At 41.4% G+C, this 14443-nt stretch overlaps 2 protein-coding genes across 2 annotated transcripts; both read left to right on the top strand.

Moving 5' to 3' along the window:
- Positions 1–2131: 2131 nt before the first annotated feature.
- LOC149020410 (uncharacterized) lies at positions 2132–7575 on the top strand. The gene is made up of 4 exons (XM_089148544.1): positions 2132–3581; positions 4954–5466; positions 5598–5853; positions 5971–7575. Exons 1-4 carry the CDS (start codon positions 2418–2420, stop codon positions 7233–7235), a joined length of 3198 nt encoding a protein of 1065 aa, XP_089004670.1. The 5' UTR covers positions 2132–2417; the 3' UTR covers positions 7236–7575.
- A 2806-nt stretch (positions 7576–10381) lies between these two features.
- LOC149020409 (uncharacterized) lies at positions 10382–14379 on the top strand. The gene is made up of 4 exons (XM_089148543.1): positions 10382–11253; positions 12803–13429; positions 13544–13820; positions 14004–14379. The coding sequence occupies exons 1-4, from the start codon at positions 10552–10554 to the stop codon at positions 14039–14041; spliced, it is 1644 nt and encodes a 547-aa protein (XP_089004669.1). The 5' UTR covers positions 10382–10551; the 3' UTR covers positions 14042–14379.
- The last annotated feature ends 64 nt before the right edge of the window (positions 14380–14443 follow it).

The raw sequence follows: 14443 nt of genomic DNA, 5'->3' as shown, positions 1-14443 counted from the left end.
GTTTGAAGTAAATAGTCACGAATTACATTAACAATGTGCAGCTAAAGAACATATGCAAACTGTTAGAAGTCAAAGCCCCATCACTGACTTGATCAATCCATTCAACAGGATATGCATGAATCCTAAAATGGGTAAATGTAGAAGGGATGATCTTAATTTTGAGATTCATTTCGGCAAATTTTCCCTTCAGTATTCTATTAAAATATGATGTCATCTAATCTTTTTATGAAAAATATCAAATTAGTTCTAAGTTTCCAGCATGTTAACTTCTTGGCGTATCTTGCAACTTACAAATTGCTTCTTATAATCTTAAAAGGGTTTCTAGTTTTTCTCTTTCCATTCTCACGTCGTTTTTTTATTGAACAGATTGAGCTTATCTCCTTCTGTGAACTGTAACCGGGAAAGAAGGAATACATTCATCCTTGAAAATTTGACTTCTTTTTGTTTTGAGTCTGACTTTTGAAAGAGATCATTATCTGATGAAAGTTAGCTGTAGTTCAAACTTGATTACAGCCTGATGGTACTAATCTAGCAGTCGGATGTTTAAATCTGATAAGGTTTGTTATCTTAATCCTAAATTAACCTGTCTTGTGCATCAGTGCATGTTTAAGGTAGCGAATTGTTCACCATTGTAGTTAATGCTCAGTGATGACCAATAAGTAGCTATTTTTGTTGCTGTGGTGTTTTGAGCTGATTTCTTTATTGAGTAGATGCACAAGGAATCCCAAATTCCTCAAAAGCAATCACTGTCATTGAACTTTTTTGATGGTCAAGTATACTTTTTAAAGAAAATAAGGAAGGTTAGGGCAGTTGGATGGAATTTATTAGTCACCTGCTGGTTCTTGATAGCAGACAATTTTGGTGAAGGTTGGGTCAGAAGATTAGTCAGATGATGATAATATGATGATAATGTGGAGAGTGATTCAGATTCAGAGGATGAACGTGATGCGAGCAATGAAGAGTGAAGAGACCTACCCACCGACTGGGGATTCTGGTATCGGTTATGTGAGGCATTGGAAGTGTTGTGCAAGATGAATGATCTGCCTATTATCTGCAACACCAGGAACCATGAATTGGGAAGTAGCAGTGAGTTAAAATAAATTAGTACTGATGATGATGATGATGATGATGATGTCCTTCAGGAGCTTTTAGCTCATGGTTTTGAAGGCCTTGAACAGGTACATATTGATGAATTGGAAAGTAGCCATGTATCAGAAAAGTAGTATGGTGCTCAGCGTCCAGAACAATCACAGCAGACCTTTAGAAAAGGGGACCAGGTGAAATATGCTGAGTCCCTGTACATGTAGAAGCTGATAACAGGATCAAATGGGAAAATTCCAACAAGTGCTTCAAGATAATACTGAAAATAAAATACAGAACAGGCTTGCTGCAGAATCTTCAATTTAATGGTTATGTATTGATCTTTCTCCTCATTAAATATAAATATACATTCGATTCCATTCATTATTGGCTATTGATTTGATGGTTAAGTTACTAATATAACCCTCTCCTTTGATTTTATTACCCAGATTTAGTCTCGATTGTTTCTTCCATATGATGGACCAGGGAGTATAACTATTCCCATTTATTGTATAAGAAAGAAAAGTCTGTAGATAAGCCTGGAAAGTGCAATTTAATGGAAGAGCTTTTGAATTTGCGTATGAGTGTGTGTGCGATTTGAAAACGATGGATACCAACAACTCATGAATACTCAGGGAAGAAGAAGAAGCCCCACTTGTTCAATTTTTGAAGAAAGCTATACGCCTTTATTTTGGTAATCAGAAAGCTATACACCTACATTTAACTATAAATTAAAGATTTTAAATTAAAAAAGAAAAGAAAAGAAAAGAAAAGAAGAGAAGAAAGAAAACAAAATGATACCTCAATTGACTACTCATAAAAGAAAACAAGTTTAGGCTTGTTGGGCACATTGGGGAACATATCTCAACCATTCATTGGGTATAGATCCTCAACTTAGTTGAATTTCATATATGATGAAAGGTGTAGATCTCTCCCCTCATGTACCATATGAGTAGTTAACGTGGACTAAAATAAAACATGCACAGCTCGAAGAGGTTTCTTCCCAGAAAGCAACGAAGTTTTTATTTTTATTTTTTTGGTAAGTCGAAGCAACGAAGTCAATAGCCCCCCTTTCACACTTCCGTCCAGATCTCCTTTTTAAGTCATTCTTTCTAATGTAGACTCTGGATTTCTGTTCGACTCTGTTCTTCTTTCCGCTTCACCTGCTTCTTATTGGAAGTCTTCCCCAAAATCCTTTCTTCCACGACAGTAAAGATATATATTTTTATTTTTTTTAATTTCTGAACGTTAGTTCAATCAGAACAGGAAGAAGCCCTGATTTTGTTGTAATTCATTTCGATCTTGAACGACATCCTAAAGGAATTCAGATCATCAAGATGGAATTTTTCCAGAAGGGCAACACTGTAACACTCCGAAGCCACCTGAGAAAGTACCTATTTGCAGAGGAAGATGGAGCAAAGGTTCGCCAGAGCAGCAACAATTCGTCAAGCAAAGCGAGGTGGACAGTGGAGTCTGTGGAAGGGAAAGATCATGTGATTCGCCTCAAAAGCTGCTACGGAGGCTACCTCACCGCTTCTGAAACGCCCTTTCTTCTGGGCATGACGGGGAAGCATGTAATCCAATCTCAGCCCTCTTCCAAGTGGGACACTTCGATGGAGTGGGAACCCCAAAGGGAAGGTTCGCAGGTAAAGCTCAGATCATGGTCGGGCACATATTTGAGGGCAAACGGTGGAACTCCGCCTTGGAGGGACTCCATAACCCACGACGTCCCGCAGGTATCGTCCACACAGAACTGGGTTTTTTGGGATGTGGCAGTGGTGAATAACACTCGAGCTGAATCTTTCGCCGATTATCATTCGAGGGCATCGAGCTTTTCTTCCTGTGTGTCTGACGAGCAGCTGGAATTATTCCAGAAGGGCAACACCATAACACTCCGAAGCCACCTGAAAAAGTACCTATTTGCGGAGGAAGATGGAGTAAAGGTTCGCCAGAGCGGCAACGTTTCGTCAAGCAAAGCGAGGTGGAAAGTGGAGTCTGTGGAAGGGAAAGATCATGTGATTCGCCTCAAAAGCTGCTACGGAGGATACCTCACCGCTTCTGAAACGCCCTTTCTTTTGGGCATGACGGGTAAGCATGTAATCCAATCTCAGCCCTCTTCCAAGTGGGACACTTCGATGGAGTGGGAACCCCAAAAGGAAGGTTCGCAGGTGAAGCTCAGATCATGGAAGGGCACATATTTGAGGGCAAACGGTGGAACTCCGCCTTGGAGGAGCTCCATTACGCACGACGTTCCTCAAGCATCATCCACACAGAACTGGGTTTTTTGGGATGTGGAAGTGGTAAATAACACTCAAGCTGAATCTTTCGCCGATTATCAATCGACATCGAGCTTTTCTTCTTCTGTGTCTGACGAGCCTGGGCTTCAAGACTCTGAACCCAATTCCCCGCGGTCCTCTGCTTCGAGTAAATCATTCAAGTTTTCATTCTCCCGCACATCTTCGGATAAGAGCAAATCCCATCGTGAATCTTTCAGTAGCGAGGTTAGTTATATTTTCATCTTTTTCTTCTTTAATTCTATCTAAATTCTGGTTGTTCTTTCTTAACTGGATCCCTGAATTGAATTTGAGTGAGCTGAAAATCCCAGATAAGTCAGATAATGTAAATTAGTTTATAGTGTAGGTAGTTAGAGGTTAGGTGCCATGAACATTGAGGTTGGCAGAGCATCGAGCACGACCCTGTGTTGATTGACTGGAACAGAAATTTAAAGCTTCACCAAACATAAACACCTTTTTTTTTGGTAACAAAGAAAAAGTAAAAATTTCAGTGGTCTGTTTGCGTAAGCGCTACGCTTCATTAGTAAACTTATGATAATATCATTTTAAAAACATACGAATCTATCCTGATCAATGCCCATAACGTGGCTTTTCCTTTGATTACCCAAAGAAAACGTAGCTTTTCCTTTTTAATGTTGTTTAATTTTTTATTTTTATATACTAATCACAATGTAGTTTTTTAAAAGAACAGGGAAAAAAAGAAGAAGCTACATTACATGTGCTCGAGATTCCTTCTACCTATCTTCCGATTTTAGAATTTATCAGAAAAAAATTCCCCCTATCTTAGGAAATGACATATCTATCTTTCGCTTGTAGTGGGTAACTGATAATAAACGAGTGGCTATCACTGTAATAAAGTGGAAAACCCATGGCAATTATAACCCTGAGTCTAGTCCCATATCATAGTTCTGGATTCGGATCCAACGGCTCCTGTAAACAGTTTCAGACCGCATTCATGGCAACACACGCAGACCTTCATGAAGTGTGAACCTTGTTGACTGCACTGCGCTTTCTGGGCCAATAGCAACTTGTGGGTCTTCCCATCAGGTGTGATTGACCTGATAATCTAATCTTTCCTGACGTAGAATCTGGGAATGCGTGTAAAACTATGTCCAAGTCCGAGTGTTCGAACTTCGAACTGCCGTCAAGAAAGTTGAATTCTTGATGAGGTGATGTGACGTGGGCTCTGCAGCAGTTCAACCAGGTATAGTTGCAGGGCTTGTTCACCGTTACCGGTTACCCATAAATCTTCTTGGCCTGAGCCGCCGACACAGTGCCGGAGAATGGAAGGTGGACCCCTAGGTTAAATCTTGGGTGCTTCCGTCTTCTTAATTCGCTGTGTTTGTTCCTTTCTTCCAATCTTTATCAGGATTTGTCTTTATTGCTTTCTACGAAACTTGGTTAGTCTTCTTTAGTCGGCAAAGGCTAATCTGTAAAAGCAAAACCGCCTTTCTTTATTTGGTCTCTGTTCATCTTTAGCGGCTACAAGTCCTTGATTTCTCCTTGTCTGCTACTTAAATACGGGAAATCGTTCTGAAACTAATTCTGTGTTTGGGTTTTCCAATTTATTGATATCTAGAGTGGAATGGAACTTTTCCACAACGCCAAGGCCGTTCGTCTTCGGAGCTACCATGAAAAATACTTGCTTGCAGATGAAGACGAGGAATCGGTGTGCCAGAAGACAAACGGTGCTTCTCCGAATGCAAAGTGGACGGTTGAGTTTCTCGAAGATCCAAACTGGATCCGTCTCAAGAGCCGCTATGGCAAATACCTCACCGCCTCCAACGTTTCTTTCCTTCTTGGGATGACAGGTCGCAAAGTTCTCCAAACTCTGCCTCAGAAACTTGATTCCTCTGTAGAATGGGAGCCAATTAGAGAAGGGTTTCAGGTGAAACTTAAGACTCGCCAAGGAAACTACCTGCGTGCAAATGGGGGCCTTCCTCCTTGGCGAAATTCCGTCACCCACGATACCCCCAATTTGATCAATTCGACTCAGGATTGGTTGCTCTGGGATGTCGATACCGTCCAGATTAAAATTGACGATGAACAAGAAGGTGCTGATACAGCTTCAGTCAGATCATCGAACATGGAGGTTTGTATTTATTGTGATTTCTTTCACTTCTTGTTTGAGCATTTCACTGAGGGAAACGAAGAGAATACATGTTAGGTTTCAGATCTTCATATAATTAGCTTACGGGTTCACACTAATAATTTGATTTCTAGTCTGATGGCAGGACAATCTATTACAATATCGCTGATGAACATGGTAATGTTCAAAATGACATCGAGGGTCAGAGGTTAATTTTCAATGGGAAAAGTGTGGACGAACTGACCCAGAAGTTGGAGAAAGTGACTAGACTTCAACATATCAACGTCTGTTCTCGCAATATATTGAATGGCAAACTTTATCCCCTCCGGATGCATCTTCCACCCAATAATAGCACTATGCATGTGGTTGTGATTCCAGCCTCTTCAAAAGGTGAATCTCTCTTTCTCTTCCCCTCATTTGATTCTCAATTATCCTATTAATCATACGAACACCAGAGGTGCTTGATGTTCTAATAAGTTTTCTTGGATTGGCTTTATGTCTCCACAGACCATTTGAGAGCAGGAAGTGCAACCACAAGTGCCAGGCCTAGCCAGGCAGACATCGAAAGAGAGGCTGGGACAGAATGGGGACGTGGGCATATTGATCGCTTAGAGGATCTTGAAGACGACGACGACGAGGATTCAGCTGACGAAGGTGCTAATAGTTATACACAGAGAGATGAACTCAGCCAGATGAAGGAAGCCATACAGGCCAGCATGGCCAGTTTTGAGTTAGAGAAGCAGAGCCAAGGGAAGCTTGGAACTGAAGTTGACAGGCAGAGGCAGAAGGATCTCGAAATAGTTGTTGAGATTCAGAGGCAGAGACAGGCAGAGCTTGAATTGGAGGCTGAAAGGAAGAGATGGGAAGAGGTGGAATTGGAGGTTGAGAGACAAAGAAAGGCAGAGCTGGAATTGGAGGCTGAAAGGAAGAGACGGGAAGAGCTGGAATTGGAGGTTGAGAGGCAAAGACAGACAAGGCTCATGATAGAGGCCCAGAGGCAGAGGAAAAGACAGGCCGAACTCGAAATGGAGGCTGAAAGGCAGAGACAGGCAGAGCTTGTAAAAGAGGCTGAGAGGGAAAGACAGAGGCAGGTGGAGCTTGAAATGGAGGCTGAAAGGCAGAGACATGCAGAGCTTGTTAAAGAGGCTGAGAGGGAAAGACAGAGGCTGGTGGAGCTTGAAATGGAGGCCGAGAGGCAAAGACAGGCGAAGCTTGTAAGAGAGGCTGAGAGGCAGAGGCAGAGACAGGTGGAACGGGAAATGGAGGCTGAGAGGCAGAGGCAGAGACAGGTGGAACGGGAAATGGAGGCTGAGAGGCAGAGGCAGAGACAGTTGGATCTCGAAATGGAGGCTGAGAGGCAAAGACAGGCAGAGCTGGAACTAGAGGCTACTAGGGAAAGGAGAAGTGAGTTTGATCAGCCGGGTGTCCCTGAGTATGATGAAGATGGTGAGATGGAGAAAGCTATACAGGCCAGCATTGCCACTTTTGAGGCTGAGAAGCAGAGAGAGGCAGAGCTGGAAAGAGAGGCTGAGAGGCAAAGAGAGGTTGAGAGGCAAAGGCAAGCACAGATTGAAATCGAGGCTTCTAGGGAACGGAGACAGCAGCTGGTTGATCGGTCAGGGGACCCCGAGTATGATGAACTCATTCAGATGGAGGAAGCTATACAAGCCAGCATTGCTGCTTTTGAGGCAGATGAGGCGAGACGGAGAGCTGCTTATGGCAGCATTGGGCAATCTCACACTGCTAGAAGGGATGTTAGGAGACCCTTTTAGCCAGCGTTGCCACTTAGATTGCATATGCGTTGATGTGGGGGAAAATGGATGAGAGATCGATCAGTAGGACTGTGATGTTCTATTTTGATTTTATGAGTTGGCATTTCATTCTGCCAAGGATTCAGCTTTTGTTGGAGCTTGCAGCAATGTGATGTTTCATTCTTTCAACCACCACAGTTGAGAAATTGATTGGTGAGAGAATTGGGTTGTTCTATGAGTCTGAGCTTGTCTTCTTTTTGTTCCCCCTGTGATTCATTCAATAAAATGATGTTGTATACATTAACACATTGATTTGTATGTATTGAATAATAAATAAATTTATTGCCATGGAAAAAGAGAAATCTGCTTGATACGGAAGATTTCTACCCGACCAGGTTTGACCCGGATGGGGCTCTACATGCTAGTTAGTCGGGAAAGATGTCGATCATCCATGACCAAAAGCGTAACATACGCCACATATATAGCAATCATCCTTGATATGAAGGTCAACTCGCGCTGATTGAATCGGACCAACGCAGGAAGCATGATCCTAGGAGAAACAATACCCTTGCCGGGCTAACTTACAAATAGGGTAAGTTAATTATTATAAGATAGGGGACGCATCTCCTTGGTAAGCAAGAAAATCGGTATAATCTTGGGCTTCCGAGTCCTCTGTTCATTATCGCTTTGCCATCGGGGGGGGCGCGGCCCGCATCTAACCTTTCTTGCAAGACTCATCGTCCCCAATACGAGAGGAGGCTCAGTCGGATCCAGAAGCATAATTGATCGGCATCTGCTACTCATTGCCATTGATATCATGTGATTGAAGTATGTGAAAGGCCCTGCAAATGCAAATGCAAATGCTAATCTGATTAGTATAGTTTGTATGATCACATTTACAAATTTCTTATTTATTTTTATTCTTTTGGTAGAATCTTCCAAGCTGCTTCAGAATTTGAAGTATAGTTTCTTGGGAGAGGGATAAGCATGCCCATACACACACTAGAAACTAGAGGCAACGCCATAAGGCAAGGGACAAGGTGTCATGCAAAGGGTTAAGAGGCTCAATTTCAAAGGGGGAACAGTGTTTAGATTTTTTCCATGTAATTTTTTAATGCTAATATTATAAGCATGTACATAAAATAGTGGATATAGTAGATTTAGCTAGAAATCTTAAAGACTTTGTAAAGTAATGACGTAGTGGGAGAAAGAGGATTATCAGAAGTTATCTCAATCTCAAATTTTCTTATTATAAAATGAGAAAGGATTGCAATCTGACAACAGTTGCTTACAAGAATAGATATCAATTGTCTCTCCATTACATCAAAATGCATTGTTTTTAGCTCCCCTGTATCTATGTACTTATCCCTCTTTCATCTCCAAATCCAGTAATCCTACATCATTTTCTTTTTCCAGGGAAGACTTCATCATTTAACCTTAGCCAAGAACATGCTAATTACTTCTCAAATGTGACAACTACTACAGTAGCAAGTATTATGGTACACTTAAGGCATCATCATGTCACCATTCTCTCTAATTAAATATATTTTTCACCATCTACCATTGATTTAATGAATAATATGCCAACCTGAACAAATAATTTCTAGATCCTGAATTTTACTACCCATCTTTAGTGCTGAACAATTCTTTTCCAGTTTTAAGACAAGGAAGGGATTACTCTTCTAGATTTTGTAGTAATGGAGAAATGTTGGTAGAAGAGCTTGGAACTTGCTATTCAGTGGAACAGCTTTAAATATGTTTTTGGAGTCGGAAAAGAACCTTCTTCAATTTTGCGTATTTGACTTAGCCAACTGAATACGACTGCTACCAACAACCACTTCATGACTCACCAGCATTTTTGCTCCACTTGTCCTTCAGTTTCTGGAGCTCTCTCTTCTCAGTCCCAGAAAAAATATTTTTTCATCTTCTCCCACCCTCTTAACATTATTAGCTTTGAGCATTAAACTTCTACTCTTCTCCCATAACTCATCTCATCTTATACAAAATATAAATGCCTTCTTGAGTTTTTTTTAGTAAAAAAATAAATTTATTGAGCATAGAACTATTATAAATACTTGTATCTGAATTACTTAAATTCAAAAGTCAAGGATCAGTTTTTTGCCAAAATTTTAGTAGCTCAACCAAAAGAACAATCATAGATAAGGAATCTATAACAAAAAAGAAGTTTTTTAAAATAAATTAAAAGTAAATAGCCTGAAAAGAATTCGTCAGCTGAATGGTGTCTGATCTTATGAGATTCAAGTGGAAATCTAAGCAGGAATTTAGATTTATCTGCTGAGTCAAGTCTTTTGAATCTGACTCCACCTCTAAACAATTAGCTCCACTTCTAATGATTTGTAATAAACCCTCCTTGATTGCAAGTAATTGTAGTAATGAAAGCTCTGAATTTCTAATCATTATACCAATCCCCTTCCAAGTCACCATGCAGCATTACAATTTAATCCAAATTAGCCTTAAAGAGGTGATAATGATCGAGTTTGAAGGCCGTAAAACTTGGGGGTTTATCAGATTATCCGAAATAATGGAAGCTACAAAAGCCTTAGTTGCTATTTTGATCGCGTCTTCGATCTTCTAGTCTCCATTTGTGGTAGTTAAAAATTTAATCATTCCTAGATTTCCAAATGTACTAAATGAGGAAAGAAATGAGTGATAAACTATTCTGCCCAAAAGATTTATCAATGTAAATATGTGAACCCAATTTCTGCACCCTTGCAGCAAATAAAGAGCTCCTTCAACTGAGAGAGTGAATGCTTATAATCATGTTTATCTTTATGGAAATAATACATGCTTCTAGCAAAGAAATTCCACGAATTAACTTATCCTCTTGCTGAAATAAGCTTTGATGAATAGAGAAAATCTTTTGTCTATCTACAGAAGAAAGACCTCAACAAACAACTTCTTCAACAAGAAAATTTCTTTGTTTAGACTTGAGTTTCCTTGTCAAAAAGTTCATAAATGCTGGCGGTGTGTGCAAGTGCAACTCGGTATAACTCACATACAGAAGCAACCGGATCCAATGTGGCTACTGAGTCAGTAACATGAGCCGGACTGGAACCGAACCAGGTCTATAACTCGGTATGGTTGTTAGACCAATAAACCCGTTCAGACTTTAAACCCGAACTAGCAGCAACTTCCGTTCAGAATTGGTCTTCTCCCCTGTTTTTCGTTCTTTGGTCTCTTCTCCCCTTTCAACTGCTTCTTCTTGGAAATTTTCCACAAACCCTTACTTCTAGAACGACTATAAAGACAAACCCCTAAAATTTCCTACAAAACAATTTGATCTTGACCGAAATTCTAAGCAGGGGAAGGTGTTTAGATGGAGTTTTTCCAGAAAGGGAGGTCTGTGATACTCTGTTCCCATCTGCACAAGTACCTTGTAGCGGAAGACGATGGAGAGATGGTTCGTCAGAGCAGAAATGGATCGTCAAACAAAGCGAGGTGGAGGGTGGAGTTCGTGGAAGGGAAGATCGACGTGGTTCGCCTGAAGAGCTGCCATGGCCGCTACCTTTCCGCGTCGAAAATGCAGTCTCCTCTGGGCATAACAGGGAAGACGGTAATCCAGTCAGAGAACTCTTCCAAGTGGGACACTTTGATTGAATGGAAACCCCAAAGAGAAGGGTTTCAGGTTAAGCTCAGGTCATGGTGTGGCACCTACTTGAGGGCTAACGGCGGACCTCCACCATGGAGGAACTCCGTAACTCACGACATACCTCAAGCACCGGCCACACAGAACTGGATTTTGTGGGATATTGAGGTAGTGGAGAACATTGAAACTGAATCCCTCGCCGGTTACGACTCCCAGTTGTCGAGCTTCTCTTCCTCTGCATCGGACGATTTTCTGGTCGATGAGTCCGAACCAAATTCGCCGCTGTCGATTCCGCCGCAAAAATCACCCAAGTTTTCTTTCCCTAATTTGAAGCCGCCGAAGTTTTCTCTTCCCAAGCCTCCTAAACCTCCCAAGCCTCCAAAGTTTTTCCTCACAGCATCGGAGAAGAATGAAGACTCTTTCACATTCAAGGTTAGTTTAATTAATTCAGTTTCCATCTCTTCTGTCTTTCCTATTTCTATCTCAATTCAGTTATTTGCTTCTTAATTGGATTACTGCATTCATCGTTTTCTTAGTTTAAAATTTGGCAAAGCAGAAAACTCGAAACTTCAATGGCAATTAGAGGTTAGAAGTTAAGCGCCATGAACATTTAACTTATTTGATCGCTAATCACAGGATGACGTTCCTGTTCCTAAAATTGTATTACGTATGCTGCCTTTTCGTTTCTCTCTTTATCCTGTGAGTACGTTACAGAATATCATGCCATTATTGACTTATGAAAACAAGCTGTGACTTCCAAGTTCCAAGTTCCAAGTTCCAACACACAGACACAAAACAAAGAAAATTTGCGGCTTTCATCACCTGCATAAAGTCCTGTTGGGTCGAAGACAATTGTGCCCTGTAAAAGGGTCTCAGACTCTCAGTCTCAGTTCTTTGTGAGAGTCTTAAGTCATAATGTGAGGGTGAGTGGAAATGAATGGTGTGCATTAAATGCGAACGTGCTGTTTACAGATTTCAATCTTAATCATCCATTTTACAAGTGAGTGAAAAACAAGACAGATGGGCGAAATTGAGATTTTTGATTGTCAAACAGAAACAGTAAAGAAGGACATTTTTTAATGCCCAGCAAATCAGCAATGAAGTGAAAGTGAAAACCTGTATTTCTCTTACACCTCCTCACCATTGACATCCCCAGACATTAACAGAGAAGCCTATCAATTCTGACAGAAAAAATAAATGATGGGGCAAAGTAAGTTATGGGTCTTCGGTTAAACGGGCTGTCATAGATAATCTCCCCAGGGTGACGGGCCACGCAGTCACGCACTTCCAATTCCAAGTTCAGAAAGCGAGTTGTTGAAATTTTGTCCCTCTGTGTCCAGGAGAAGAAGGTTGGACACTTTCACGGTTCTAGAGAAAATGGTGCCGTGGATGTCAAGGCATGAGGTTGGCCCTGGATAGTGACCCTTTTTACAAGGCTTCTGATTTTGAGTATATCATAGATTCATAGCCATCTTTCCACATTTCTTCATTTCTTCATGTAGAAGTGTTGAACAGAGAACGAGAAAACTCAAGTCAAATTTGGTAGGCCCGAGCTATCAGGACCCATGGGTATCTGGATGTGGATGAAATTGTCACGTGGCATCTTCAGCTGCAAAAGAGTTGCACAGTGGGTCTCTGTCAGGGAGGGAAACCAGAAGGCAAGCATAACGCCGTTATGGAACCCTCTCAGCTCCCTCGTGGACTTTGGAGCTTTGCTTCCTCTGTTTTTTTTTTTAAGTTTATTTTATGGGAGAGATGCTCAAAGGCAGACGTGTCTTGCGGCTGTTTTACTCGGATGTTGCAAAGGGGAGGTCCAACTTGGGGGCTTCCCAAAACCCCACACGCCCTCAGTTGCTTACTTCCCTGGCTAACCTTCTTTGTAGCTTCCTTTTTCTTTTGTATCTGCTCTGCCTTCATCCATCGTCTTCAACTGTGAATTCTGCAATCTGATTCTGTGTCTTCTCAAATTGATTGAATTCAGAGTGGAATGGAACTCTTTCGACATGCCCAGGTCGTCCGGCTGAGGAGTCACCATGAAAAGTATCTGCTTGCAGATGAAGACGAGGAATCAGTGTGCCAAGAACGAAATGGATCATCTAAGACTGCCAAGTGGACCGTCGAGTTTCTTCAAGACCCAAATTTTATTCGTCTCAAGAGCTGCTATGGCAAATACCTCACCGCTTCCAACGCTCACTACCTTCTAGGTATGACGGGTCATAAGGTTCTTCAAACGCTGCCTGCGGGACTGGATTCCTCTGTGGAGTGGGAACCCATCAGGGAAGGCTTTCAGGCGAAGCTCAGGTCTCGCGACGGCACCTTCCTCCGTGCAAATGGGGGTCCTCCTCCTTGGCGAAACTCAATCACACACGATAAGCCCCATATGAATCACACTAAGGAATGGTTGCTGTGGGACGTCGATATCCTTGATATTTACGTCGACTCCCCAACTTGTCCATTACCACCGGTTAAATTTCAACAGAGTTCTCCGACTTCTCCAGCACGTTCATCTTCATCTCCATCTCCAGTCAACTATTCTGTACCCGCTTCTCCCAAATTTTCAAGAAAGGAGGTTTCTGTACCAGTTTCTCCCAAATTTTCAAGAAAGGAGGTTTGTGTTTTTCATGTCTCTTCGAGAAAATAATTGAATTTTTAGGTGTTCTGCTTAAATTGGTATCTTATTACTGACAATTTTGATTTTTTTCTTTCTAAATGGGGGCGGCAGTCGAGTGATTCACTGCACAAGCCTGACGGCAGGACAATCTATTACAGCATCGCTGATGCGTATGGAAATTTTGAAGATGACGACGAGGGTTCCAGTTTGATTTTCAAGGGAACTAGGGTGGATGAACTGACACAGAGGTTGGAAAAAGAAACTGGGATTCAGGGTATCATCGTCTGTTCCCGCAGTGTCTTGGATGATAAACTTTACCCCCTTCGCTTGCATCTTCCTCCCAATAATAACACCATGCATGTGGTTTTGATTCAAGCTTCTACAAAAGGTCAGTCTTTTCCCTACCTCAATAAATCCTCGATATCCCTTAAATTTGATCAGATGTGATTGTTTTCAGGCTTTACAGCCACCTCTCGTCTCTACAATATCATGCTCAGTTTTGTTTGCTTGGGTTTTCGGATTTCATTTTGTATATCTACCTAACAGCCTTAGCTTTGTGCTTCTGTACCAGCTGCGAGAGATTTGAAGAGGCAGGGAACCCCACTGTGACATGGAGCAAAGCTAGCTAGACGTGATATCTTGTGTACATAAAACAAATACATACATATGTGTTCCATAAATTTCTTGGCTTCTCGGTTTTTTTTCCCCCTCGTTTTTTAGGTAGCAGAGTACATTTGCGAGTCTCAACCATTGAGTTGATATCTTAGGTTTTAAGATCAGTGTTCTCCATTTTTCTTTTTCCTTTTTTGGTAGAAGTATTCTCCATTTTTTGAGTATCAGAACATCACACTGAAGCTGGGATTAAGAATTCTTCATCATTTGAATATCAAGGTCTCATACGACTCTGCTTCTTTTGTAAATTTCAAACGTAAACTTGGTTAATATAGTTTTTTTTTCCTTCCTCTTCAATGTTTTCTCTTCCTTGTCAAACTTTGCGCAAGGATTCGTGCG

Source organism: Hakea prostrata, chromosome 3 (assembly GCF_041222555.1).
Source record: "Hakea prostrata isolate BN-2017 chromosome 3, UWA_Hpros_2, whole genome shotgun sequence".
In the NCBI taxonomy this organism is placed as follows: domain Eukaryota; kingdom Viridiplantae; phylum Streptophyta; class Magnoliopsida; order Proteales; family Proteaceae; genus Hakea; species Hakea prostrata.
This window is presented reverse-complemented; position numbering and strand designations above follow the sequence as displayed.

Bases quoted from the DNA above. Each gene is read 5' to 3' on its own strand.
- LOC149020410 (XM_089148544.1), top strand. From the start codon at position 2,418: ATGGAATTTTTCCAGAAGGGCAACACTGTAACACTCCGAAGCCACCTG. The intron at 5,467-5,597 runs GTTTGTATTTAT...TTTGATTTCTAG, and splicing joins TCAGATCATCGAACATGGAG to TCTGATGGCAGGACAATCTA. The intron at 5,854-5,970 runs GTGAATCTCTCT...ATGTCTCCACAG, and splicing joins GATTCCAGCCTCTTCAAAAG to ACCATTTGAGAGCAGGAAGT.
- LOC149020409 (XM_089148543.1), top strand. From the start codon at position 10,552: ATGGAGTTTTTCCAGAAAGGGAGGTCTGTGATACTCTGTTCCCATCTG. The intron at 11,254-12,802 runs GTTAGTTTAATT...GATTGAATTCAG, and splicing joins AAGACTCTTTCACATTCAAG to AGTGGAATGGAACTCTTTCG. The intron at 13,821-14,003 runs GTCAGTCTTTTC...CTTCTGTACCAG, and splicing joins GATTCAAGCTTCTACAAAAG to CTGCGAGAGATTTGAAGAGG.